General features: G+C 37.0%; 4 protein-coding genes and 1 non-coding gene across 7 annotated transcripts; 3 read left to right on the top strand and 2 right to left on the bottom strand.

The window, feature by feature from the left end:
• The first annotated feature begins 6,939 nt into the window (after nucleotides 1–6,939).
• On the top strand, nucleotides 6,940–17,421 carry LOC113861453. The gene is made up of 10 exons (XM_027494271.1): nucleotides 6,940–7,046; nucleotides 7,514–7,607; nucleotides 8,075–8,983; nucleotides 9,487–9,608; nucleotides 9,967–10,909; nucleotides 11,434–11,958; nucleotides 12,449–12,771; nucleotides 13,970–14,068; nucleotides 14,152–14,277; nucleotides 14,932–17,421. The coding sequence occupies exons 1-10, from the start codon at nucleotides 6,957–6,959 to the stop codon at nucleotides 16,711–16,713; spliced, it is 5,013 nt and encodes a 1,670-aa protein (XP_027350072.1). The 5' UTR covers nucleotides 6,940–6,956; the 3' UTR covers nucleotides 16,714–17,421.
• Nucleotides 17,422–19,589: 2,168 nt separating this feature from the next.
• On the bottom strand, nucleotides 19,590–19,661 carry TRNAC-GCA. Its single transcript has one exon. It is a non-coding gene; the product is annotated as a tRNA-Cys (tRNA).
• Nucleotides 19,662–20,557: 896 nt separating this feature from the next.
• On the bottom strand, nucleotides 20,558–24,575 carry LOC113861349 (pentatricopeptide repeat-containing protein At2g39620). Its single transcript, XM_027494111.1, has one exon. The coding sequence runs from the start codon at nucleotides 24,468–24,470 to the stop codon at nucleotides 21,855–21,857; it is 2,616 nt and encodes an 871-aa protein (XP_027349912.1). The 5' UTR covers nucleotides 24,471–24,575; the 3' UTR covers nucleotides 20,558–21,854.
• On the top strand, nucleotides 20,558–24,575 carry LOC113861350 (DNA repair protein XRCC3 homolog). The gene has a single exon (XM_027494112.1). It carries the CDS (start codon nucleotides 20,748–20,750, stop codon nucleotides 21,600–21,602), a length of 855 nt encoding a protein of 284 aa, XP_027349913.1. The 5' UTR covers nucleotides 20,558–20,747; the 3' UTR covers nucleotides 21,603–24,575.
• Nucleotides 24,402–27,335, top strand: LOC113861351 (WUSCHEL-related homeobox 13-like). Of its 3 annotated transcripts, none has more exons than XM_027494113.1 (4): nucleotides 24,402–24,425; nucleotides 24,937–25,129; nucleotides 25,418–25,930; nucleotides 26,956–27,264. In XM_027494113.1, the coding sequence occupies exons 1-4, from the start codon at nucleotides 24,417–24,419 to the stop codon at nucleotides 27,039–27,041; spliced, it is 801 nt and encodes a 266-aa protein (XP_027349914.1). In that variant the 5' UTR covers nucleotides 24,402–24,416; the 3' UTR covers nucleotides 27,042–27,264. The 3 variants fall into 3 exon arrangements, with proteins under 3 accessions (XP_027349914.1, XP_027349915.1, XP_027349916.1); XM_027494114.1 differs by lacking the exon at nucleotides 24,402–24,425 and adding an exon at nucleotides 24,709–24,795 and having other exon boundaries at nucleotides 26,956–27,335; XM_027494115.1 differs by lacking the exon at nucleotides 24,402–24,425 and adding an exon at nucleotides 24,733–24,795 and having other exon boundaries at nucleotides 24,928–25,129; nucleotides 26,956–27,273.
• The last annotated feature ends 511 nt before the right edge of the window (nucleotides 27,336–27,846 follow it).

Here is a 27,846-nt window from a genome sequence, read left to right as displayed (position 1 = left end):
CCAGCTCGTCCACTGTTGTAGAGCTTGTTTCATATGTTAGAATGTGTGGTGGTGTCCGGCCGTACAAGGCTTGGAAAGGTGCCATACCAATAGATGAATGAAACGTGATGTTATACCAGTATTCTGCCCAAGGAAGAAGAGCGCTCCACTGCTTTGGTCGATGATGAACGAAACATTGCAGATATTGTTTAATGCATCGATTAACCACCTCTATTTGGCCATCAGTTTGAGGATGGTAGGCAAATGACAGTCATAGTTTAGGCCCTAACACTCTCCAAAATTCTTGCCAGAAATTATTGACAAACACCTGGTCTCTGTCACTTATAATTGATCACGGTATTCTGTGGAGTTTAACCACATATTCCACAAACTTGGAAGCAATAAGCCTAGCTGAGTAAGGGTGAGTCAATGGAACAAGATGAGCAAATTTACTTAACCTGTCAACAACCACCATAATTGATTTATGTCCGTCTGATCTTGGCAACCCGTCCATGAAACCCATGGAGATATCCTCCCATATCCGACATGGAATAGGCAGTGGTTGAAGTAGTCCCGCCGGTGAGAGAGATTCATACTTTGCCTGCTGATAAACATCACAGGCAACAACATATTCTCGAACCAAGCGATGCATAGATGGCCAATAAAACCGTTGAGACAGGTGTTTGAGCGTACGTAGGACACCAGAATGTCCTCCTCTCGGTGTGTCATGGTATTCCTGTAACAATTATTTGATTAGTGGGGACACAGGATGTACAACAACACTGTTGTTGTAGCAAATTAGACCCTCTCTCCAAGAATATGTTTTGCCAGGACTTTGTATGACCAATGTCGCTAACTTCTGCATATACGGATCTGTTGCAGCCATTGTCCATAGTTCTTCCCATATCTTTTCCTGTTGAATGAACAACCCTTGAAGACAAGGGCTCTCAAGAACTCGGGACAAAGCATCAGTCGTTGAATTAGAAGCTCCAGACTTGTATATTATTTCATAGTCATAGCCGACTAATTTTTCCACCCACGTTTGTTGTTCAGGTGTTAACACCCGCTACTCTAGTAAGTATCTTAGACTTTGTTGGTCCGTTTGTATCGTGAAACAGTGACCTAGTAAGTATGGCCTCCAAGTACAGATTGCAACAACAATGGCCAGCATCTCTCTTGCATATATAGACCAATTTTTCTTCGTAGGACTCAGTCCTTCACTCATAAAAGCAATGGGTTGTCCCATTTGAGTTAGAACAACCTCAATGCCTTCACCCAAAGTGTCTGTTTGGATAATAAAAGGTTCAGTGAAGTTGGGCAGAACAAGAGTGAGCGTTGTTGTCATTACTCTTTTGAGTTTCATGAATGCTGCTTCTGTCGTCTCATCCCATAGAAACTTCTTTTTCTTGAGCAGATTTGTGAGGGGTCTTACGATTGCCCCATAGTCACGTACAAACTTTTGATAGTAGCCGGTTAGGCCCAGAAAACCACGAACCTCCATGACAGTCGTTGGTCTTGGCCAATCCAACATTGCTTGAATTTTTGCGTGGTCGAGTTTTACTCCTTCACTTGAGATGATATGCCCTAAATACTCTAGTTCTTGTTGTCCAAACGCACATTTTTTGAACTTAACATGCAAGCGATGTTGTTGCAGAATGCTGAAAACTTCGTACACATGTTGGAGGTGGCCCTACCATGAGGGGCTGTAAACTAATATATCATCAAAAAATACAAGGACAAACTTACAAAGATGTGGCCAGAAGATTGTATTCATCAATGCTTGAAAAGTTGAAAGAACTTTGCATAAGCCGAAAGGCATCACTAAATACTCATAGTGTCCATTGTGAGTGCGAAAAATGGTCTTATGCACGTCATGTGGATGAACATGTACTTGATGGTATCCGGCGATGAGATCGAGTTTGGTGAAGAGGGAGGCCTCGTGTAACTCATCAAGCATATCTTCCACAATTGGTATTGGAAAACGATCCTTGATAGTTACTTTGTTGAGTGCACGATAGTCTGTGCAAAACCGCCATGATCCATCTTTTTTTTTTACAGGCAGCACAGGGGACGAGAAAGGACTAGAGCTCGGCTGGATAAACCCAGATTCCAACATATTCTGCACTTGATGTTCAATCTCTTCCTTCTAAAAATGCGCATATCGATAAGGACAAACATTCACTGGATTGGTTCCTTCTTTCAGAAAGATGTGATGTTCGACCTCCAGCTTTAGAGGTAACTCTCGAGGTTCGTCGAAAAGCTCTGCAAACTGTCAATCACCTTCCTTATTGCTCCCGGTACTAGTGACAAAGTGGCCTGCTCCTCTTTGATGCAGAGAGCAAATAGGTATGTCCTTGTCCTGCTTTTTTAGAGACCTCATTGGGTTTAGTGGCTCTAATTGGAGCAGCTCCCAATTCATGCAGTACGCAGTACGCAGTCCGTCCCTGCCCATTTGAAAGTCATGGTTTGTGCTTTCCAATCAAACATGGTAGTTCCTAATTCTTCTAACCATTGGATCCCAAGGAAAACATCTAATCCACACAATGGCAGCACATATAGTGTTATAGGAAAACTGATATCGTGCAGCAAGATTAGTATCGTCTCATAACGTCTTTGGCATGTTAGCGGCGAGCCACTGGCAACACAAACAGTGAATGATGTTGTAGAGGAAACAATGAGATTCAGTGTCTTTGCCGCTCTCTCACTGATGTAATTGTGAGTTGATCCAGTGTCAATGAGGGCCACTAGGCGATGTTTCCCAATCGTTGCCTCTACTCGCATAGTATGAGGAGTGTCCCAACCAGTTAAAGCGTACAAAGAGATCTTTGGTTCCTTGGTCTCATCGTCCTCTAGTTCGTTAGAACCCCTGTTCTCCTTCCATCATTAGTAATTGTCAGCACTTGTGCCCAAGGTTGTACTGTTCATCATAGCTAAAACACAATCCTAGGCTTCTCTTCTTTTTAATTTCGTCCCAGCTCCGTTTCTTAGGATTCATTAGTGTTTCGTGCTTGATAACTATGCAGTACCGGACTGCTAGGTTGACTTCACCTTTGCCGTTGAGTAGTTCATCTCGCATCCTGGCTAGCATGATGGCTTCCTTGAGTGTCTTAGGCCTGAACATTCTGATGGTTGGAGACCTCCAATATATGTCCCGACGAGTGTCTTTTGGGTCCACCCGTGGACCTTGTTCTGAAGCTTTTCGAATTCCCGCTGATAATCCCTTAAACTGCCATCTTGCTTGATCTTGGACAGGGCTTCGTCAAAGTCTTCGCATTCGGTGGGACCAAAGCGTGCCTACAGTTCCTCTTCAAACCCCTCCCAAGTGATCATCGCCGCATCTTTATCATAAGCCTTTTTCATAGCCTGCCACCATTTATTGGTGTCATCATCAAGATGATAAGAGGCATAATGCACACGGTCGTGTTTTGGTGTATCTTGGTAGTCAAAAAACTGCTTGGCTTTACTTAACCATGATGTTGGGTCACCTCTGGTGAAGTGCGGAAACTCCAGCTTAGCTATCTTGGATTGAAACATCGATTTTGGGTGGTCAGGTCGATTGGTAGAGTTCTGATTTTGGCTCCCTTCTGGCTGTTTCCTGTGATCCGAGTTAGAGCTGACGTGAGTGCCAGATAAGGATTCTATGAGTCAGTTCAGTGATGTGTTCAGGATCTAAAATTTCTCCATCAATGCAGTCTTCAGCTGAGCGAGCTCCTCTTGTACAGTTCCAAGTCCAGCTTCAAGGGATTCAATCCTGTCTTTGTTGGTTTCCATCTTGATACCTGATGAAACGAATTTCGCTACTCGTTATGCACAAAGATTGTCGTTAATCCTCATCAAATATGTAAAGAAATGAATGCAGTACTAGGGTGTTGTCCTAAGTCGTCTCCAAGGAATTTTTGGTTGGGAACATACATCGAACAAGTGTAAACATAAAATTTAAAGCAAGTAAATTGGGGGAGAGGTTTGTCAATTTCCAGATTTTAATCAAGAGCAAAAAGTAAACTAGTGAAATTCAATCAATTAAGGAGAGTAATCCCTAGTCAATCAATGAGTTCTATCCCTATTCTTTCAAATGATTCAATAATTCCTGATTTTTTCCTTGAATTAAGTTAATCTAACAAGCAAAAATTAACTTTAGCATCCCAATTAAAATTAAGCATCTTAATGGGCTCCAATCTCTATCTCTAAGATTAAGCAATCTCAAAGATTAATCAAAATTAAGCAATTTTGGATTAGAATTTCGTTTGGGTAATTTAGGGTTCATTAAGCAATGTTCCTCTCATGTAAATTTCATTTCATTCTGAGATTGGGGTTAATAAATTCAAGGAAAGAAAGAGTAATATTGCCATTAAACCCAAGAATTCAAGAACCATATGAGTTGACTAGGAATTACAAGAGAATTTAGCCCTCCATATGGATGGGCTTCACAAATAAAAGAAAGAAATGCAGAAACATAAGCAACATTAATGTAAACTCAATGAGAATCAAAGGGAAATTGGAAATCAAAACCTATAATGGACCCATGGCTGTCACCCAAGGCTCCAAAGCTTTGGAAAGAAAAATGTCCTAATTTGGCAAAGAGAATGAAAGAAAAATAAATATTCAAGTCCCCGTACCCTAATTCCTAAAATCTATTTATAGTGGAAGACATGCCAGTAAAGTGTTCACTTTTGCCTTTGAAAGTGTCCACTTTAGGCCTTGAAAGTATCCACACGCATATTTACGTAAGCTTGCCAATTCTCTGGAGTTGCCACTTTTGGACTTGAAAGTGGCTACTTTGGATGCGCGTAGCCACTTTGAAAGGCAATAGTGGCCACACGCAAATTGCTTCCAAAAGTGGCGTCCTGGAGCTTTCTGGAGTTGCTACTATTGGACTTGAAAGTGGAAACTTTGGATGCGCGTAGCCACTTTGAAAGGCAATAGTGGTCACGCGCAAAATACTTCTCAAATAACGTCCTTGGAGCTCTCTGGAGTTGCTACTTTTAGACTTGAAAGTGAAAACTTTGGATGCGCGTAGCCACTTTGAAAGGCAATAGTGGCCACGCGCAAAATACTTCTCAAATAACGTCCTTGGAGCTCTCTGGAGTTGCTACTTTAGAGGTTGAAAGTAGCTACTTTGGAACCTTTAATGCTCAGACTTGCTGTAGTTGCCACTTTTGCTCCTAAAAGTGGCTACTTTGGGGGCAACTTTCATCCAAGGGCTAAGATATCTCAGAATTAACTTGGGGACTCTGCAAAATTATCAAGATAATTAAAATTGTAATCTATATCTATGTAATTAAATGCAAATTAACCAAAAATTAATAAACCTATGATATTTACTCAAAATTTGATTTCTATATTATTTGCACTATCTAAGTCCATTTTTTTCTATCAAGGAGCACCAAAAAGGAAAGTAAAAATATAATAAAAAGTGGATTCATCAATACCATCACGAGGTGGTCCGGGTCAATGATGAGTAAAGTGATAGTTGCAAGCTTTAATACCACTTGATGGTCCCAGTCAAGAGCTTAAAGGTAACAATGATTTTTGCGAAAAAAATACTTGTTTTATTCATCAGACTTTTAAGTCTATAAATGCACCAAAAGAAATAACTAACCACCTAATAATCCTACAAACAAGGAAATAAAGTGTAGAGGAAAATCAGTTTTTGATAAACAAGGTAAAACTGATTCTTCCTCTTTTATTGAAAGCAGTGAAATACCAAAATCCTTGCTTCCCCCTTTGACCTAACTGATTTCAGTTTAGTTAAGGTATCTTGAGTTGGTTTTTTTAAATAAAACCGGTCGTTTGCATCAACCTATTATTAGCTGGGTTTGGCCAGTAAATAGAGTATTGAAGCTCAATTGTGATGGAGCTGTCTCCTCATCAAAACTGGTGGCGTATGAAGGTGTTCTCAGATATTAGCTTGGTAATTTTATCTTTGCACATTCAGGAATGGTTGGAGCTTATTTTGTCCTCCAAGTAGAATTGTGGGCTATTTATCATGACATTCGCTTAATCAAATATCATAAAATTGAGGTTGATTTTATTATTGAACCATATTTAGAGTTGTAGCTCTCTAGTTTCTAAATGAAGCTTGTCCTTAGGATCATCCTTGTTATTCTTTAATCAATCATATTGTTAGAATGATAAGAGACATTCAAAAGGGTGAAGTGTGTTCATATTCTCAAAAAAAGTTAACCAGATAGTTGATGTTTTTGCTAAACTTGATTTTTCATTATCAAATGGTGTTATTTATTTTGAATCTCTGTCGAATTGGGCTCACTTTTCTTTGCTTGCTGATAAATCTCATCTCTCGTGTTTTTAGTGTTATTTTGGGCTTTTAAGCTCCCTGTTTCATAAAAAAAATATTTTTTTAAAAATTGAATGCCTTTTATGAATGATAAAACTCTATAACATATGCTAGCTCTAAATGGAATGAAAAAAGGGGATTTTATCATTGAACATGCTAAAAATAGTGGTTAAAAAATAATAAATTAGTTTTTTTATTATAAATTATAATTAAAAAAATTAAATATTTTACTTAATTATAGGTTTTATGATACATGTTTTCTAAATACAGATCCTTAAACATTTATAGTAATAATTTTGTATTATATCTCAACAATAAAAAAAACCTTAAAATGTGCTTTTAGTCTTGTGAATAATTTAAGAAACATCTTCCAGAGAGTAAATAAGAAAAATTGAATCTTGATAAAAAATTTAAATTTAAAATAAAAGTAAAACGAGGTAGTCATAAAAGTAAAACGGTTAAAACAGAATGAAAATGAGGACATAACGGCGATTTCACGTTCTGCAAAAGGGAGCAGTGCCGCCCGCGAGTTGGTTCGTTTTCTCACCGTCTCGTTCTTCTCCTTTCGCCATTTCGTGCGCCTTTTTTTTGCAAGTCTTCATTTCTAATTTTCTTTATATTCTTGAGAGAGAGAGAGAGAGAGAGAGAGAGAGAGAGTAGTAACCTCAGAGGCTCCACAACTATGGCGGCATCCGAGAATACCAACCCTGACCTTCCAACGCTTCCTTCCAAAACCAGAGAGGAAGGAGAACTCTCTTCTTCCGACGATGACGACGTATTCTTCTTCACAAAACCCTACCTCCCTTTTATTTCTGCGATTCTTACTTTTCCTATTTTGCATTCGTTGACTCGTATTTTGCTCTTTCTGCCACTCACCGGTTTTTGTTCTGCACGTATTAGGAATTTTTCTCGCTTTTTTTATTATTATTTGTTTCCTATGCTGCTTATTGATTTCGGCTTTAGGATTAGTAGTTTTGCTTTGTTAGCTCGTAAATTTATATAGTTGATGTAGATCTAGGGGATTCAGGATAACACTGTTTTCTTTAGCTTCAACATGCAGAGTAGGTTTTGTGTTTAATTCTTTGTTTTTATTTGGTCAAAACAGTAGATATGGAAAATAGAGGCGTATCAAAATTTGAAAGCACTTGACCTTTTGCTAATTCAATTTAATTGTTTCCTTCTTTGTTTGTTGAATTGTTATTGGCTATGGTTTGTTAATAAGTGATTTCTGTTCACCAGGAAAACCCTGATAGCTCTGCCGTGCAATCCACCCCTGCTGCAGGCCCAGATTCTACTCCTTTGGTGCAAAAAAGTACCCAAAGCGTTCAAGGTGGTAAGTCTTGCTAACTGTGAATTAAGGGTAAACTTGGCGTGTTAGCCTTGGGGATTCTGTGGATAGTGGATACCAATCTCTTCATCTAAGTATCACTCTTTCCTTCTAGTGTCATCTAGAACTCTATCAATGTCTGACTTGTCCAGGGGTTATTTTGTCAATAATTAGTAGTCTGGCTTATGGAATCAAAAACTTCATCTTAATTATTGCAAAATCTGGACGTGTTTATCTGATGATACATGTATCTTTGTATGGTCTCACACTAGTTTTACGTGTTGTATAAGACCTCTGTAATGTATTTTTAATTTGAAACCTGCATTTGTGCTTTTTTGTACATGAAGGATATTTTCTTTTCTTTTAGTCAGGTTGTGTGTCATATTTGAGTTCATGTGCACATCATTTTCCAAAAGCATTTTAATGGCTCTTACAATTTCTAGAGGGTAAATCTTTGTGGCAATATTTGGCAGGCTCCAATAACGTACAACTGCAAATGACCAGACAACCAACTACACAGAAGATCCTAAAAAAGAACCAATTACCTCCTAAATCTTCTCTGTGGAATGGTCATGTAGGCACTGATAAAAATCTTGTAATAAGCTTCTCTGATGATGACAGTGGTAGTGACATTGAAACTAAAGGTAATGGTTCTAGGTTGGATAGCAGTTTAAAGCGGCCTAGCTCTTCCTTGGAAAAGTCTAGGAAGTTACAGCAGAATGCGAGAAGTTTACACAAGGAAATGCCCAATAAGTCATCTTTAAATCGCACATTTATCTCATCAATGACCAAAATTCCTGGTTCTAATTCTAAGGTTGCCAGATCCATGTCACTAGTACAAGGACCACGAGGTAGAAATTTCAATCCAATGAACAAAAATTTAGCAAATGTAGAGCGTGGACGTGATCAAGGAGTGGTGTCAAATGACAATAAACTTCAGGATTTAAGGCATCAGATTGCACTTCGTGAAAGTGAACTCAAGTTGAAGGCAGCCCAGCAAAATAAGGAGTATGCTTCAATTTTGGGTAGGGATCACAATGCCATGAACTCAAAGAACAACACAGCAAGAAAAAATACTCCAGTTTTCCCAGGACCTGCACAGTTGGAGCCAAAAGAACCAGATAGGAAACGCTTGAAACTTGGCACATCTTACAGCACCCCTAATGCTGTTGGCAGTCAGCAAGAAGTTCCTGCTGTTAAATCTATATTACCGGCTAAAGATTCTACATCTGAAAACTATAATCCTCAGGAGAGAAACAAGGTTGATCATAGCCAAAAATTGATTCCATGCAGGGGAGAGTCAACAATTATCACATCACAAAGGCAATCTGACAAGCATCTTGACAACTCATTACAAAATATGCCTCGTAGATCAAGAGACAGTAAAAATACTTTGCCTTTATGTCATCTGTTTTTTAAACATTTTTAGTCTGCAATTTGGCTTAGAAACTTTTTTGTACTATTCTCGATTTTAGAAATTGAAATAAGTTTTAATCAAGTTACTTGTACTCTTGGCCAGATTCCCAAGCCTCTAAATTTGAATAAATGCATCCCACTTTGTCTTTTCCATTTAATTGTTAGAGTTTATCATATGGCATTTTCATATGTCCATTTCTGATTGCAAGTTTATGCAACGATGCTTCCAAGTGCCACTGCAATTCAATGTCACATTTTCTTAGTCAAAATATAAAATCACATTAGCATGTCATAGGAATGTGTATAAACATTATTATCTAATCTTACAGGACTTGGCTTTGATTAAATGGTTTGGTTAAGCATAAGAAAACTGGTCATTTGATCGCAACCTAGCCCAAATGCTAGATAGTAAAACATGTCTAAGTCATTTTCTGGTTAAAATCTCTTCTGATCTAGTTATACTGTGTAGGTGATGTCAATTATGGTGGCAATCAAACTGAGAAGAGTGGCAGGCAGTTTGACCCTTGCGTTACTTTCAACCAAAATGTGGTGCCGGCAAATATGAGTTCCAATGGTGTGCCAAAAAATCTTGTGAGTTATAATTTGCTTTTCATGACATTTGCTTTTACTTAATCACTTCACTGAAAGATGACCAGTGCTTTTCTGTTCAGTGATTGGCCATAAGTTATAATTTGTTATAATACATGGCATTTGCAGCCAAGTTAAACTTTTGACAATAGAGCAGCAGCGATGGTTCTAATATAATTTTGAATTTCTTCATATCATTTTTGTTTTGTCTTTAACACTGTTGAATAGTGTAAAGTAAGTCTATTCATCCTCCAAGTTCTTCCCTGTAATAAAACATTAAACAATTGAAAAGAGGCCTCTAGTATATTATAAGTCTTCTGTTTTTTGTGCTATTGACTCTCTCCTCTCATCTCTCATGTAGGAAGAGCTAAGCAATGCAGTTCATTTGAATCACAATGGAAATGTAAATTTCTCAGAGCACAGCAATATCGATTTACAGTCATTTTTTAATATGGAAGACTTGATAGACAAGGAACTGGAGGAGGCTCAAGAGCACAGGCACAAATGTGAAATCGAAGAAAGAAGTGCACTTAAAGCTTATCTTAAAGCTCAGAGGTCTTTGCTTGAGGCTAATGCTCGATGCACCAATCTTTATCATAAAAGGGAATTGCATTCAGCTAAGTTAAGGTCTTTAATTTTAAACAATTCTGGCTTCTCGTGGTCTTCAGGGCAGCACCAACATGTAGAGCTGGATTCCTTACCTAGACCTGGATATGAAATACCCACTTCAAGCTGTCAAAGGCAGGTTGAGTATAATGATATTAACAATCCAAGTTTTGATTCTAATAATAGAGACATCAATAATAGGCATTCCAATACATCTAATCACCTTGTGGATGGAGCAACTTTAGGGTCTGAACCTTGTGGTGAACCAGATGCCAGTACATCAGAGCCATTGCCTCAAAGAGATACTTATGCTGCAGATGGGGTATATTCTCCTTCAGATGAATTAGATGCATCAGCTAATGAAAATGAAGATATTTCTCCAGTTGGACATCTGTCTAATCATTGTGATGCTGAGTATATTAGAAAACAAGATTCCAAGGCCAAACTAGTTGACGTAGATACTGCATCAAATGCAAAATTTTCAACTGATAATCCCCAGGATTCTTTGCTTCTTGAAGCAACATTAAGGTCTGAATTATTTGCACGGTTGGGAGCAAGAGCTATGAAGAGTAGAAATCCATGTAACAATGTAGAGCCTGCGGTTGAGCGAGGTGCTGAAAATGAGGTTGTAAATGAGAAAAACCAGATGCATCACAGTGTTGTTCCACTATCTTTGGCAGAAGAGAATGATCTTAAAGGTTTTTATTTTTTATTTTTTATTTTGGTGTTGAATAAGCATGCTGTGGTGTGTTAATTTCCCTATATAGATATGACTTTTAAGTCCGTGATGCTGACCTTGAATCCTGATCAATTGTAATGTAGCTTACTTAAACTGTAGTTCATATGCTCTTATCTGTGCTTCCCCCTCCCTCCCTCCCTGGCGGGGCTTGCTTGGTTCACTTTTAAAAAATAATAAATCTTTGGTTGTATGCTTGAATTTGTGATATACTGTGTTTTGATATAGGATTTACTCTCTTAAGAATAGTTCAATGTGAATGTTGTTTTACTGTAACTTATATCTTCAGCTGGCTTTTTCTAACGAATATGTGCTTAAAATATCAGTTGTTTATTTGATGAAAGGTTTTTATCTCTGTCAATGCTGCTTTTGAGTACAGTTTGTTTCCTCTATTGAATCCATGTAATCCTTTTTGTGGTACAAAGAAATTGTTGATAAGGTGTCTCCCTGTTTATCACTTGTATTCTTGATTATTTTTTTCAATAGCTATAGGCATTGAGAGTCATGAAAGGAGCATCTATGTGGGTTCCAGTGAGATTCAAAATCAGCTAAACTTTGGTGGAAGATCTATGAATGTCAACTGCAGCGTTGGTTCAGGAGCACAAGGAGATATATCTTGTCAAGGTTGCCATTCAACAGATACAGAGAACACCTCACCCTTGATATTTAGGAGTGCATTCAGTGAGCTGAGAGAAATGTTTCCATTCAATTCAAATCAAGTACAAAGTAAATATGCTTTTATTCATGCTAATGATGGTCAAAATGAAAATGCTACTTCCCTCAGTTCTGATGAAACAAAGTGGAGTAATATGTTAGCAATTTCAATGCCTGTCACTGTCGGAAACTTACTCTCAGGCGACAGTTCTTTTTGCTACAGCCCTGCAGTTGATCCATTTTGGCCACTATGCACGTATGAACTGCGAGGAAAATGCAACAATGATGAGTGTCCTTGGCAGCATGCTAAGGACTATGGTGATGGAAACATTCAGCACGCTGATTCTAATAATGCAGGTATAAAAAATAGTGACAGTTTGAAGCCTATGGGTTTTACCTTCATGCTTATTATATGAGTTTATGAAGATTTCTGTGTGATGATGGCTATGTATTTTTTGTTTGCATTTCAAAGCTGATAATATTATTTGCATATGGTTTATGAAAATATATTTTAACGGTTATACCTTTTCATTTAATACTTTCTATTAAATTATTTAACTAGTTACAGCACCTAATGCCTAGTACGATTCTGATTTTGTACCCTACCAAAAATCGTAATTGACACATGAAGATGCTTTCTTTATTCTCTATCAGAGGTGAGGCACAATGCTGTAGCACCATCATCATTGACTATTAGATATGTGCAGATGTTAGTACTAATATATGGAATATAATTACAAATAATGAAGTATTATTTCATTTTGATATAGGCACTTTGAAATAATTTCTGATCTATTGTTATTGAAATTTTCTTTTCTAAAGACACTGTTATACACTTTTTTAGCAGATGGTCAAGGTAGATTACCATTGCATCAACATAACTGTAATGGTGGGACAAAAGTTCCCAAGTGTCACAAAGCTACCATTCTGCCAACTTACCTTGTTGGTTTAGATATTCTTAAAGCAGATCAATTTGCATATAAACCTGTTGTGGCTCATAGGAATACTCAATGCTGGCAGAAGCATTTCAGTATTACTTTAGCTACTTCAAATCTACTTCGAAATAGTTTACCTGCTGGAGGTCCATTATTGCATGGTGATGAACGCATAGAGGTCCATGGTGCATGGAACAAGCAATTGTCTTCTTTTCATTGGAGAAGTGGAGCTGGGGTTTGTTGCTTCTAACTTTATTTTATTTTTCTAATTTTCTTTGTTTATTACACTTCTACCAGTTTTCAATGTTCTCTCTTTAATTATGTTTTAGTCTTCGACTCTAAGCTTATCACCTGAATGCAGAAGTGAGCAAAATGAGCAAAGATTACTATATTTTGATTTTTTTATGGTTTTATTTTGGTTTCTTAATAATCATTTTAGGGTTTTATTTGGTTATACTTTTGGTCATTTAAGGTAGTTATGATAGAAATAGGAAACAGCCTAAGGGATTAGGTAAGTCCTAGAAGTGCTTGCTTGCTAATAAGTTTTATTATGCCACGGAGTAGAGGGACCTACCATTTTTTAATCAAGATACAACTTTAGGGCTTAATATATTTAGTTCTTATATGTTTGTGAGATTTTGATTTTAGTTAGTAAAAAATTATTCTTTGGTTTTTGTCCTTAATTATTATTTTTCTAAATTCAGTACTTTTGATTTATAATGATGATGTGTTGCATAAAAAAATAATACGACACAAAATTGACATGTGGCAACCTCTTAGTTAGCCACTTCATTACTAGGGACTAAAGTATTGAATTTAGAATAATAAGGGATTTAAACCAAAAGAAAATTTTTAGGGACTAAAATCAAAATTTTACAAAAATGTAGAGATAAAAAACATGTTTAAGCCAACTTCTGCTCTTTAGCAATCCATATTATGTGGATAACTTTTCCTTTTTTTATGTTAAATTCAAAGTTTCTACCTAGTGGATTATACATCGCATGCCCAAAACAATATCTAGTCATCTCATTCCTTTTTTATCCATTTAGTGCTTCTATCCACTGTTGCACTTTCATGCTACATATGAGATTATAGTTTTGAATCTTTAATGATCCACTATTTTAAATTTGAAGTGCATGTACATAATATTTTGGCTGTTTGCGTAATTTGGTGAACTTGCTAAAGGGTTTCTAGTCATGATTATAGTGCTAAGGACTTCAAACAATTTAGTTTGTGAACTTCTAAATGGAAAGTTTGTTTTGCATAAGTCATTTTGTCCCCAGTTATACTACCAATAACTCCCCCCTTCCTCCCGTGTTGGCCACAGTGTGAATTTGACAGTTGTCCTTCATTAATCTGGCTTTGGTACCTTAGTTTGAATTTCTGGATTAGTTTATTCATGCTAACTGCTCCTTTATTTATTGCATACTTAGAATCAAATTAAGCAGGCTATGGCTGACAGTGAACAAGCTGTTGAAATGGCTCTTCTTATTCTCAACCAGGAAAGTAATAAATTGCAAGGTGTAAGAAAGGTAACAGTTGTATATACATTGTCTTGATGGCTAGTGTTAGAATTTGTTCATATATTTGTTCATCTCAAAATTTGTTTTTTCAGGCCTTATCTGTACTGTCAAAAGCTCTGGAGACTTATCCAACATCTGTGGTTCTCTGGATTGTTTATCTGGTCATTTACTATGGAAATTTGAAGCCAAATGAAAGGGATGACATGTTCTTGTGTGCGGTATGTTTTTTGTTGTTTCCTACTTATATGTGGAGTGTGCTCTGGAGAATATTTCTTTCTTCTGAAAGGAGAATGGAGAGTTTTTAAGAATATAGTTACCATTAATGGTGAACTCAGGAAATTTACCAACAGACTTGTTTATTTATTATCAAGATACCAGAAGCACTAGGCAATAGCATTATGAATTACCTTTAGATCTTTTGGTTTGTTTTTTTTTTTTTTTTTTTTTGTGACTACTAATGGTGCCACATCACTTAATGTATCATAAGGAACTTTGAGGTGTACAGGAGAACTATGTATTGACCCATCATTTTAAAATGCTTAATTGTGAGAACCTGTCTATCAGTTTATAAAATGCTGGTTTTTGGCCTGCTATTCAGCTCATGATGGGTAAATGGATGAGTTGAAAATCTTTATGACAAATAATGTTAGTTGGAAAGTGGTCATGTGTGTGGTTTTGCCTTTTGTCCCTGTTGATAAGAGAGAATCAAATGCAGTGCTCTTTTTTATTTTGTTTGAGAGGGACAAAGATCCTTTTGTCATCTATCTCTCAGTCTCTACATCAATTTCTTTTATTATTATTTTTTAACATTTTAAGTATTCCTTTTGAGAACTTAATGCATGCTGTGGAAACACTCAACTGTTGTTTTCCAGGTTAAGCTCTGTGAAGGATCTTATGTGCTCTGGCTCATGTACATCAACAGTCAGGGAAAGCTTGATGATCGGTTGGTTGCCTATAATACAGCCCTCTCAGTGCTCTGTCAGCATGCATCTGCCACTCCCTATGATAGAATACATGAAAGTGCATGCATCTTAGACCTGTTTTTGCAGATGATGGATTGCTTGCGCATGTCAGGAAACGTTGAAAAGGCCATTGAAAGAATTTATGGAATATTTACTGCTACAACAAAATCCAATGAGCCTCATCGACTGTCACTCTCTGATATACTCAATTGCTTAACAATTTCTGACAAATGTGTATTCTGGGTTTGTTGTGTTTACTTAGTTATTTACAGGAAACTGCCCGATGCTGTAGTTCAGAAGTTTGAATGTGAGAAAAATCTCCTTGATATTGAATGGCCTGTTGTCAGTTTATCAGAAGATGACAAGGAGATGGCTATTAAACTTGTGGAGGCAGCTGTTGAATCTATTGATTCTCTTGTCTCTAATGAATCAGTAAAAAGTGAAGTTAATCTAAGTTCTGCTCAACTTTTTGCTCTCAATCATCTTAGATGCATGGTTGCTCTTGATAACAAAGAATGCTTGTGGAATTTGTTGGATAAATACATTAAGTTGTATCCTTCCTGCATTGAATTGGTCCTGGCATCAGCTCGAATACAGAAAGAGGATATTCATGTTGATAATTTCATGGGATTTGAGGAAGTGATTAGCAGATGGCCAAAAGAAGTTCCTGGAATCCAGTGCATCTGGAATCAGTACATTGAAAATGCCATCCGCAATGAAAGAATTGATCTTGCAAAAGCAATTACAGTTCGATGGTTCCACTCTGTTTGGCAAGTACAAGATCTCCCAAACAGAGGGATGGAGACCACTGATGGTGGTAATTCATCTGGCTTATTGGGACTGGATTCAAAATCTGTTTTAGACAGATCCAGTTGTGATCATAAACAGATAGATATGTTGTTTGGATTTCTTAACCTATCTCTTTATAAATTTTTCCAGAATGATAGAACAGCAGCATGCATAGCAGTTGACAAGGCTAGGAGTACTGCTAGTTTTGGAGGTTTAGAGCAATGTAAGAGAAAACATGTGATGTTTGTAGTTTGTGATGCCCTAAACTTAACAGAGGATGGTCCTGAGGGTGCTATCAAGAAGATTTTGGAGTTATATTTGGATGGTTCCTCTCAGGACTTGCTAGTCCCTAAGGTGTTGACAAGAACATTTGTTGACATCATCAAGAAGCCAAGAGTAAGGCATCTTATTGGCAACATATTATGTCCAGTTTCATTAGATTGTTCTCTGCTAAATTTGATACTTCAATCTTGGTTTGGTTCTTCTCTTCTACCCCAAACTATTAGTGACCAGAAACATCTGGTGGATTTTGTTGAAGCCATTATGGAGGTAGTTCCTCACAACTTCCAGTTAGCTATTACTGTTTGCAAGCTATTAATCAAGGACTACAATTCTTCTGACTTAAACTCGGCCAGTCTCTGGTTTTGGGCTTGTTCAACCCTGGTAAAAGCAATTTTGGATGCAATGCCTATACCACCAGAATACGTCTGGGTGGAAGCTGCAGGGTTTTTGCACAATGCTATGGGCAATGAGACAATATCTGAGAGGTTTTATAGGAGGGCACTATCAGTGTATCCATTTTCTATCGTGTTGTGGAAATGCTTCAATAATCTATATATGACCGGTGGAGATGCAAAAGATGCTGTTGAAGCAGCGAAAAATAGGGGTATAGAGTGTGATTAACTATATAGACTTAGGAGTTGGTTGAATGTCAGTTTGATAGGATCAACATATCTGCACATGGGAACTTTGGGGGCAGTTTTGCTTCTTTCACGAGGAGGCATTAACATGTATATAATTTTTTCAATCTTGGAATATTTCCACATAATTGAAAGCAGTTCTGGTGACAGAAATTCCAGGAGTTTGAGAGTTGAACTTGAATCGGATTTGTACTGGCAATGTCTGGTGACTTGTTAGGGAGAATTAGATTGTAGGTGGTGCTGGTGAATTTTATAGGATTAGTGGTGGATGTTATCTGCTTTTGCTGTCTCCGTACTTTGTTTTCCTCCTCCTCCTCCTCGCCCCGCCCACCCCCCACCCCCCCCAAAAAAAAAAAAAAAATTCCTGTAACTGGTGTTACTCACTGATGCTCATCTTCTCCGTTACACACAAAATGAGAAAGAAAAAAGTGCAGACACATGTGAAGGCCTTTACATTTCTGTAGTATTAGGTGAAATCCCATGTTGGTGTCACTAAATAACTCGAACCTGATCCCAATAAATGTCACCAACACGAGATTTTATCCAATAATAGTGTGGAAAAGAGTGTCAAAGATTGAGTTGCTTGCAATTTTCCTCCACATTATTATGCTGGGCATGGTGGTATCACATGTTGGACATTGTAAATTTGTAGACTATTACTTGACATATGGAATGAAAGAAATATGCTTTTGTGCATTGACAGTTCTGTGCCCGTTTTCTCTGTTAGGTGACAGTTCATTGTCTCTTACTTGTATAACTGTGAGTTACGTATGATAGCACATACCTTGTATAAACCTGAAAGGAATAAAAATACCTGTTCTTATTTTCTGTTTCCATGTCAGCTTTTCTAAATCAAAAGTGACACGTGACCGAAAAAGTAATTATTGGGAGAGATTTTTGGTTTAGTTCTTTCATGTCTCTTATTAAAATGTTTTGACCTATTGTTAAGATTGCATATTTATCTTATTTGATTATATTCTTTCTCTATCTATCACTGTATATGAAAAATAAGCATATGATGTATTCCTATTAGATGCTATCTTCTTTAGCGTTAAGGCTTACATTTCATTATAATATTTGACTATAAATAATATTTTAGTTAACTATCTCCCTCTTTATTTTTGATGACTCAAATTTTAGGGGGAAGGAACGGTGCCTCGTTTCTAAGGTAGGGAAAGTTTGAGCTTTAAGAACGCTTATAAAAAAAACTTATATTTACCTTACTTTTTGAAGGAGTTAAGTCATTTTCCACGACTACTGTAATTTTATTTTATCTACGTCTGTATATGATTTACAAGTCTTAACTTTTAAGCGGAAGTGCTTTTATAATTTATTTTCAATAAAAGCATTTTTAAGTATTAATTTTTTCTTTATTATGTCATGTGCATTTTATACATTCGGTATTTAGTTTTGTTAATTCAGTCTTAATTGAAATTTTATATTAATTTACGTAAAACAACAGTGATCAAAAGTTAACATAATAAACGTCTGTAGTTTGGGTAATTAAAAATACTAGCTAGCCATGAGCACGTATGCACTTCCTTTTTACAAAGAGTCAATAGAAGTTGCTTTATCCTGATTTAATAGATATCCGACTTAAAAAATTGATTATTTTTTGGCGCAGTTAAACGTAAAAGGATAATAAAAAATTTACAAAGAAACTATATATTTAAAGTAAGGAATGCACCCGTACAAGAAGAAGAAGACTAAATTTATATCAAAGTCTAAATTTGCAGTCGAAAACTAATCTTTATAGGTGGAAAAATCTAAAGCTTTCTGTAATAATGGGTCTGTTGTATCATAATGAACAACGATGCCAGCTCTAACCCATTTTGCTTTCATTACATGTAGAGCTTGGCATTGTTGTTCATTCTGAGACACCACACCATATGTCCACTTTCTCAAGTCTTTCGTCCTCACATAGACTTTGTATTGTAACTGTACAATGGAATGAAAGAAAAGATGTGATATTCATGTCGCAGAAAACAGTGATTAAAGAGTAGAAGTAGAACAGAAACAACAAAGTTAAACGGGAATAAGGGAAGACTACACGATAGAAGATATATTTATAGTAGCTCCGAGTGTGTAGTTTGTTTGAGATGAAACGGAGAGAGAGATGAAGTAGGATCATGCAAAACAACTTTTTAGAGGAGTCACATGCATCTCTACCTGTGACGGTGGTTGTGACGAAAATATCGATTGTATCATTAAAGTGGAACATCTTTAGGTGTCTTTTTAATAATTAAAGTGTACTTTTTGGATGCAGTGTATAAAAAGATTATAATATCATATATTGTGTTATTTTTTAGAATTTTGGATCTCTCCAGCTAAAAAATTGTCAATTATTAAATATGTGATTGACTAATTATAAAATATTATAATATTTACAACTATCGGATCTAAATTTAACGATTGGGATCATTGCTGCAGAGGCTGTACTGCTTGAGACTTGAGAGGATAAGAGTCCTATTTTTTTGACAGTTCAAGTAACTATTTCATGTAGTTGACGACAAAAGAGTGTCTTATCCTTCACTTGAAGAAGGTTTTATTTTATGATTATTTGATTTTGACGGTCTACGAAGAGGCTTTGGAATTTTCCTATTAGACCTTCCAGCTTTGGTGAAGTTTTTTCTTTTCTTATGAGAATAGGAGGTTATGCTTAATATGTTAATGCAATATTTATTATTTAATGTTGACTTTAGCATAGGAATCCACATGTTTTGTACATGCAAGGAAATAAAAAGTGCTTGTGTTGGTTTTCCAAGTGAGGCAAAGAAGTGTCCACAAGAAAGGTTATACATTACATGGGGGAAGTTGAAAAAGGAAAGGATTAATAAAAGAAAAAGGTTAATGAAAAAAAGGGCCCAACCGGGTTCGAACCGGTGACCTCTTGATCTGCAGTCAAATGCTCTACCACTGAGCTATGGACCCGATTCGATGTTAAGTTTGGTCAACTTAACCTTTAATTTTAAAGTAAAAGATTGAAGGAAAAAAGGTCTAAGTTTATTAGCAAGTTAAATACAGATTAAATCTTTTTAAATTGCATTTTCCACAGCTCCACTCAGAATTACTTGTGCCAAGTTTCATATCATGGCATGAAAGGAAGAATATTTAGTTTCCTGTATTTAGTCAAAAAGAATTATATGTATATATGGCCTTGTGCATGATTTGATGTTTGATTTAGCTGTTGTAGTTGCTACTCGTGGGCTCCTACCTAACATTTGTAGCAACACACCCAACTCCCTTTTATTCTGTCAAACCTTCTCCATTGTCATTTTCTCATATAGATTACATATGCATATATTGTTGACAATGAGTTGGAGATGGAAAATGAGCCCATGGTACAATCTGTGTCATAAGATCTTAGTTTATATTATGATCTTTATTATTGGTTTTAACTTTTACTTTATTTTCACTTGCATACATAAAACAGCTATTAAGGGATTGATTGTTTGGTTCTCTGAAAAAAAAAAAAAGAGCTTAAAAATATAAAATAAACGGACATTTGATTACAAGAACGAGTTACAAGATTTGATCAATGATTTTGAGAAACTTAAGATTAATTCATGTATTTAAAATAATTCAAATTAAGTTTGCTCAAAATAAAAAAAAAAAAAGAATCTTTAAGTATGTTAGTTCTCACACGAAGAATCATCATAATTCAAAGTTCTAAATATGAGTTAAAATTAATAGAGGTGTTTTGGCCAATGTTAGATGTAATTCAGAGGAGATTGAGAAAGAGTGTATATATATAAAATCTTGCTAGTTTTGTCTTTTATTTCCTATTAATTTGGTTATTATCGTGCCATATACCAAGAAACATATGAAATAATGTCCCAAGTGTTCCTCTTCATCAATCCTATTAGAAAAAATCATGGACAGTTTTTTAAATACAATATATAAATGTTATTCTTAAATGAAAATTTTATTTTAATGTTGATATTTATGATAAAACATAAATTTGGGATAGAAGGGGAAAGTATTCGAGAACAGTGTTAGGGTTATTGGATTAGAAAAATGAGGGCAGAGAATCTAATGCAATTGCAACAGCGAACAGAGAAGTGCAGCGTAGGGTGTCCCGTACTGGATCGCTGCCTCGGCGGTGGCGTCCCCTGCAACTCAGTGACGGAGCTCGTCGGCGAAAGCGGTTCCGGCAAGACTCAACTTTGCCTCCAGCTCGTTCTCTCCGCTCAGCTTCCACCCTCCGGCGGCGGCCTCTCCGCTTCCTCCATTTACATCCACACCGAGTTCCCTTTCCCCTTTCGCCGCCTTCGACAACTCTCGCGCGCTTTCCGATCTTCGCATCCCAATCTCTCTTGCTCCGATCCCTGCGACCGCGTCTTCCTCCGCGCCGTTCATTCCGCCGACGAATTGGTTGACCTGATTCCGACGATTGAGACGTTCCTATTACACTCGAGATCGCAGTGGCGGCCGGTGAGAGTGGTCGTGATCGATTCTATCGCCGCTCTTTTCCGCTCCGATTTCGAGAACACCGGTTGGGACCTCCGGCGAAGGTCGTCGCTGTTTTTCAAGATTTCAGGGGGATTGAGATGGTTGGCGAAGAAGTATGGGCTGGCGGTGGTGGTTACGAACCAGGTGGTTGATTTGATTGGTGATGATGTGAGGATTGGGAATTTGGGTGGGCTTTGTTCGTCTGGTAGACGGGTTTGCCCTGCTTTGGGCCTGGCTTGGGCCCATTGCGTTAACTCGAGACTTTTTTTGTCAAAGGATGAGTTTGTGGTTGATGGGAACCATCATCCATTGAAAACGAGGAGAATGAGCGTTGTGTTTGCTCCTCATTTGCCACATTCTTCTTCAGACTTTGTTATCACAAGAGAAGGTGTTTTTGGCTTGGAGATGCAACGTGTTTGAATTATTATGCGTTTTTTAAGCTACTTGTACTTCTCACAAATTTTGTATTAAGGAGGATAGTTTTTTGAGGTGTATAACATTAATCTTCTTGAAAGATATAAGAATCTGAAAGCTGGACAATTTGTAGCTTTACATGTAAATATAAAATGAAGGGTTACAATTTATATCTACAAAAATTGTAATGTACAAAGAATACTTATGAAAAATTCTTCTCTATTTGTTTATGATCATGCTAATGGTGGATGAGATTTGTTACTTGGTAGAAAGGTATGCAGCTTGTTTATGAGCTCCAACCCAACTATATCCAGGGCTTTTCTTCAATCCATGGTCATTCATGTTTGATCTTGTCGTTCTGGCATCAATCCACCTTCCACATTGAGCATATATATCTGACAAAACTACATAATGAACTGCGTTTTTTGGTTCATGTTTAAGGAGGTGATGGAGGGCAACCTCTCCTAACTTCACATTGGAATGCATTTTACATGCTCCTAGTAGGGCGCCCCAAACTTGAGCATCGGGTTCTGTTGGCATTTCATGAATTAAACTCATAACTTCATCAAATAAACCGGCACGGCCTAGAAGATCAACCATGCAGGCGTAGTGTTCCATGTTGGCTTCAAAATTGTGTTTTTCCGTCATGGACTGGAAAGTGTTCCTTCCTTCTTGAATTAAACCAGCATGTCTGCATGCAGATAATATGCTTATGTAGGAAACAGAATCAACATGGACATGAGTCTCCTGCATAAGTGAGAAAAGGGCGAGGGCAAGTTCACCTTGACCATGCATAGCATAGCCTGAAAGCATTGCGTTCCATGAGATAGTGTCTTTATTTTCCATCTCATTAAAGCATTTCTCAGAATAATTGAGTTGTCCGCATTTAGCATACATATCTATGAGACTGTTTCCGATTAGGGTACTAGATATAAATCCCATTCTGATTATGCAGGCATGAAAAGCCATGGTCTCTCTTAGTATTGACAGATATGATACAGCTGGAAGGATTGTCACATATGTGACTAAATTAGGCATTACACTTTCTAATTTCATCTGGTTATAAGTGGAAATTGCTTTATTGGCACATCCGTTATGCTGGTACCCTGCAATCATCACATTCCAAGATACCACATCCTTTACATGCTTGGTTAAGTGAAACAAATTTTCAGCTGAGCAAAGGCTCCCACATTTGGCATACATGTCTATTAGAGCAACTTTTACATGAATGTCAGATTCAAAACCACTCTTTATAATATTTCCATGAAAGCAGATTCCTAGATCTAGGTCATCCAGAAGGGCACAAGCTGAAACCAAACTCACCATGGTTCCTGTATCTGGCTGAATCCCACTTAATTGTAATCTATGGAACATTTCCAAGGCAAGATGTGGGTCTCCACATTTGGTAAATCCACTTATCAAAGTATTCCATGCCACAACATCTTTGTACTGCAATCTGTTGAATAATATCATAGCATACATAAATAATTCACATCTAGTGTACATTGAGACAAGGGTTGTTACCATTGAAATATCGGACTCCATCTCTGCTTTAGTAGCATAGCAGTGCACAATCTTACCTAATCTAGGATTTGAAATTTCTGCACACGCAGAAACAAGACTCGTCAGAGTAGCTTTATCTGGTTTCAAGCCATCATTTTGCATCTCCTGGAATATAGACAATGCTTCTTCAGGATATCCTGCTTGGACAAGAGCTGATAAAAAACCAGACCAAGCAACCAAATCTCTTCCTTCAAGACTCATAAACAATTCTTTAGCATTCTTCAACTCACCACATTTTGCATACATGCTCACAATAGGAGTAGCAACAACAATATCTGACATCATCCCTACCCGTAAAGCATAATTATGAACTTCCTTCCCTTTCTCTAGGTCTCTCATCTCTGCAGCTGCCAAAAGGGCATTTACAACTGATACCTTATTCATCTTAATATTTGTTTGTTTCATTTTGTCAAGTAATTGAAGAACCTCAAAGAAACAACCATGATGTACATATCCAGCCATCATTGTTGCCCATGAGACATCATCATTATGCCGCATCTGGTCAAAAACTTGACGAGCCAAATTTACCTCACCACATTTAGAGTACATGTCAATCAAAGAATTAGAAACCACCCCAAAAATACATCTTCTAACCACATAACAATGAATAGACTTGCAAGAATCAACATCCTCTAATTTAGCAACAGCCGGAGCCAGGTTCAAGATGCTCACAGAATCGGGCTCCACACCCTCCATCTGCATGGTCCAAAACATTTCCAGTGCTCCACAAGGCCATGAACTCTGAGATAAACCTGAAATCATGGCATTCCAAGAAGCAACGTCCTTCCTGGGCATTTTATCAAACAACTTACTCGCACTATCTAAGTGACCCATCTTACAATACATGTCAACAAGTCCAGTCCCAATAAAGACATCACATTCTAACTCCCTGGAAACTATATCTTGGTGAATGGCAACACCCTCATGGAAGTCTAAAGCGCGAGTACAAGCTTTCAAAACAAAGGTAAACGTGTACTTGTCAGGTTCAAGTCCCATCTCTAACATTCTATGATACAAGTATATTGCTTTCTGGAACAGATGGATTCTAGAATAAGCTCTAATCATTGAGTTCCACAGAATCAGTGATGGGTTTGTGATAGAATTGAGTTGTTGGAGGCCAGAGACAAGTAAACGGGCATGGATTTGGAGCAGAGGGTTCAAGTGTTTGCATGAACTAAGAAGGTGAAGGTAGTAGTTGTGGTGAGTGTAATTCTGTGTAATGGTGTTAATGGTCGGAGAAATTGCAGAGGCGTGGGTATGAACATGGTGAGTGTGAATTGAACATCTCGCTACCATGCTTCTCAACCTCATTGTGACTTCTCTTTTCAATGTTCATTACGAATTTATGATTCAAGTTCATAATTATTGCGATCATAAATATTTTTATTCAAAAATTCTTAATATCTATCCTTAAATATATATTCAAAAAATCAAATTTTAAAAAAAAATCAATTTCCTTTGTGGCGTGTATTTTCATTGGACAAGAATATCCCTGAGGAGTTTTGAATATGACAAACCCTATCCTCGTTCTGCATCTTCATATTATTCTCTTACCGCATCGTACGCCGCCGACACAGCTTCTAGTCGCTGCCAAGTGCTAAGATACGCTGCTGACACGAACGGTTTCTGCTTTCATGTCAGATTTCTCCCTCTTCTCTGCACCGATCTCTTTCTTTCCCTTTTAAGCTTTGTCGTTTCATGATTAGGGTTCTTTCTTTTTTCAATTAAAAAATTCAAAAAATGGGAAATAAATTGACACGTGTGTCAGTGTGCGCAGAAAGAGATGGTGAACATGATGGAATGGCAGAAGCAGCGTTGGCAACCCAACGGGAACGCGGAAATGATGTACGTCAAAGTTATGACCGATGAACAACTCGAAACTCTGCGCAAACAAATTGCTGTTTACGCAACAATTTGCGAACAACTCATCGAGATGCACAAAACCATCTCTGCTCATCAAGATCTCGCAGGTTCTTGTCATTTTCCAATTCATCTTCAATTTTTTCTATCCACTGTCATGAATTAGTTAGTTAGAATCAGTTATAATGTCAGTTATGTTAGTTATAATTTCAGTTACCCTAACTCTAATTGGATTATTGTTTCTTGCTCCTTCTGTGCTACCAATTGCCATATGCAATGTATAACATATAAGCTAAATTAGTGAAGAGTCCAACTTCAGTGTTAATGATTAGCCTTTGTTCATTGAAAGTGCATCTTTGTTAATAATGAAGATAATCAATTGGAGTTTTTATTGTCAGGGATTAGGCTAGGAAATATGTATTGTGATCCATTGGTGGCGTCTGCTGGCCATAAATTAACTTCGAGGCAGCGGTGGACGCCGACGGCGGTGCAGCTTCAGATTCTGGAAAGGATATTTGATCAGGGGACTGGGACTCCCAGCAAGGAGAAGATCAAGGAGATAACTGCTGAACTCAGCCAGCATGGCCAAATTTCTGAGACTAATGTTTATAATTGGTTCCAGAACAGGCGTGCTCGCTCCAAGAGAAAGCAGCAGAATGTGGCATCCAGTGTTCATACTGAATCAGAAATGGAGGCTGAGGTTGATTCCAAGGATAAGAAGACGAAACCGGACGAATTTCAGTCCCGGCCTAGTGTTACTATGGGGCCTGCTGATAATTTGTGCTTCCAGAATCCTAATGATTTGCAGTACTTGAATCCAGAGTCTAATAAACCAGATTCTGTATTCTCATCTGATGGTAGTCTAAGATCCACTCATGTGCCTGCTTTTGATGGGATGCTATCAAACTCAAGTATGTAACTTCCTGTGCTTTCTTCCTATACTTGTTTCTGTTAGTCTAGTAAAAGTAAGATTAGTTTTCTCTAATTTTATAAATTGGAAGTGAATCGAGCTAACTGAAGTTATGCCTAGTCCAAGCTTATTCCAATAAGAAATTGAGCCCATTTTTGGCTCAAGCTTAATGAGCCAATATTGAGTGTTGCATTAATTGAGTATTTTTGGCTTAATGAGTTAGGCTTGAACTTATAATTTAGTAAAATTTGTGTTTTTTTATATATATATTTGGTTGACAAAATAATTTAGTCAAATTAAAATTTATCTGTATTTTTATACATTGAGATAGCTCACAAGTTAAATAGTTGAACATGTAGAGCTCAATCTTGACTCATTTATAAATGAGCCAAAATTTGAAACGGAGCTTTGAGTTCCTAGATTTAACTTATAAGAGATACCTATCTGTTAGTCAACTGATTTATGATTACCCCATGCAATGTAGTCATAACTGATACGGCTAACACATTAAAACAAAGTAAACAAAAAAAATTGTAACTGAATTACTTTGTGTGTCCTACAAAGGAGGTTTTGAAAATGTCAGCACCACTTCCTTAAGTATTATCACGACTAATATATCCTCCCTCTCCAATTCGGTGATGATTTTGGAATAGCACACAAATTAACTTTTGCAGTGGAAATTGGTACTTAATGCAGTACTAGAAATTTTGTTAAGTTTCTGCAAGGGTGGGCAAGTCATTAACCAGCATAAGTATTTGTATAATGTACTTCCCGCATTTGAGTTTTTTCCCTCATATATTACAACACTATTCATTTATAGATCCCCATGCGCTATACTTCGCATAGTCTAGAAACCATTTTGATGAATTTCATTTTCTTGTGTTTGAATTTAACTAGATTATGAAATCTAGTAATGGAGCTTTGGCTTTGTGAAAATAACAAATTCTGCATTATTTATTTATCTATATACATAAGCCTTTCTTTATTAAAGAATTTGACAATCTAGACCGTTTTTAATTTTCCCAGGGAGTGACTATCTTACCGGAAAAATGGAAGCACCTGAGAGCTACAACTTATACCAGCCAGCAGGCGACTACAACATGGCAGGTTGATATTCAATGTAATTTCTGACGATTGTGATTAGCTGTAAAGTGCTGGTAGTGTGGTTTTGGGCTTGTGTTGATGAGAAACAAATTGCACCAATCAAAATGTGGGAACTTATAAATATAAATATAGTGATCTTGATAACTGGACATTTTACTCGATAGTTGAATATAATTGTGACTCCGTATTGTGAAGTTGGCTTATTTGGTTACCGATGTATAAACATCTTTTACCATTGGTTTTGGCTTTGGTATTTTGTTGGAAGAGACAGGGTAATAATACTTTGTGGCTGTGGCTTTCTTTTAACATTTCATTGGAAATAGGATAAAATAAAATTGTGACTGAAAGCTTGAAGAATAAAGCTTACAAAATAAAATATTCTGTAATTAATGATTGTTTTACTCCGCGTGGGATTAACCAGTGAATTCAAATTTCAAGCTATGTCAAAAATTTTGTCGTATATCCACATTGAGCATGCAAGTCGTACTTTGACAATCTTGTACTAGTGGAATATATGGAAATTTTCGAATAACAATCTTAAATAGGCACCTCATTCTCATATAAATGGCGTCTCTCATCTTGTTATACTGCTGTTTCCATTGCTTGTCTAGCTGATAGCTCCAGAACTTTGTTCAGTATTTGGTTTTGGGGCCTTTGGCCCCTTCACTTCGCCAAAAAAAGAAAAAAGATATAATTGGATATGAATAAATCTTAACTTTGTCAATTACAAATTTGGAACTCGTAGCCACATAACAATTATACTTAATTTTTGTTGACATGTATGGAAGTGTAGCATTGTTCTCTTCAGTTTTG

Source organism: Abrus precatorius, unplaced genomic scaffold, assembly GCF_003935025.1.
Source record: "Abrus precatorius isolate BTA unplaced genomic scaffold, Abrus_2018 Scaffold3, whole genome shotgun sequence".
Taxonomy (NCBI): domain Eukaryota; kingdom Viridiplantae; phylum Streptophyta; class Magnoliopsida; order Fabales; family Fabaceae; genus Abrus; species Abrus precatorius.
Note: the sequence above shows the minus strand (reverse complement) of the source record. Positions and strands in the feature narration are given on the sequence as shown.

What these genes read in the sequence shown, in the direction of transcription:
- LOC113861351 (XM_027494113.1), top strand. An exon ending in TGCTCATCAAGATCTCGCAG is followed by an intron (nt 25,130 to 25,417) that starts GTTCTTGTCATT and finishes TTTTATTGTCAG; the next exon opens with GGATTAGGCTAGGAAATATG. An exon ending in TGGGATGCTATCAAACTCAA is followed by an intron (nt 25,931 to 26,955) that starts GTATGTAACTTC and finishes TAATTTTCCCAG; the next exon opens with GGAGTGACTATCTTACCGGA.
- LOC113861453 (XM_027494271.1), top strand. Translation starts at nt 6,957, where the DNA reads ATGGCGGCATCCGAGAATACCAACCCTGACCTTCCAACGCTTCCTTCC. An exon ending in TACCCAAAGCGTTCAAGGTG is followed by an intron (nt 7,608 to 8,074) that starts GTAAGTCTTGCT and finishes AATATTTGGCAG; the next exon opens with GCTCCAATAACGTACAACTG. An exon ending in ATTGGAGAAGTGGAGCTGGG is followed by an intron (nt 12,772 to 13,969) that starts GTTTGTTGCTTC and finishes TTGCATACTTAG; the next exon opens with AATCAAATTAAGCAGGCTAT.
- LOC113861349 (XM_027494111.1), bottom strand. Translation starts at nt 24,470, where the DNA reads ATGAGGTTGAGAAGCATGGTAGCGAGATGTTCAATTCACACTCACCAT.
- LOC113861350 (XM_027494112.1), top strand. Translation starts at nt 20,748, where the DNA reads ATGAGGGCAGAGAATCTAATGCAATTGCAACAGCGAACAGAGAAGTGC.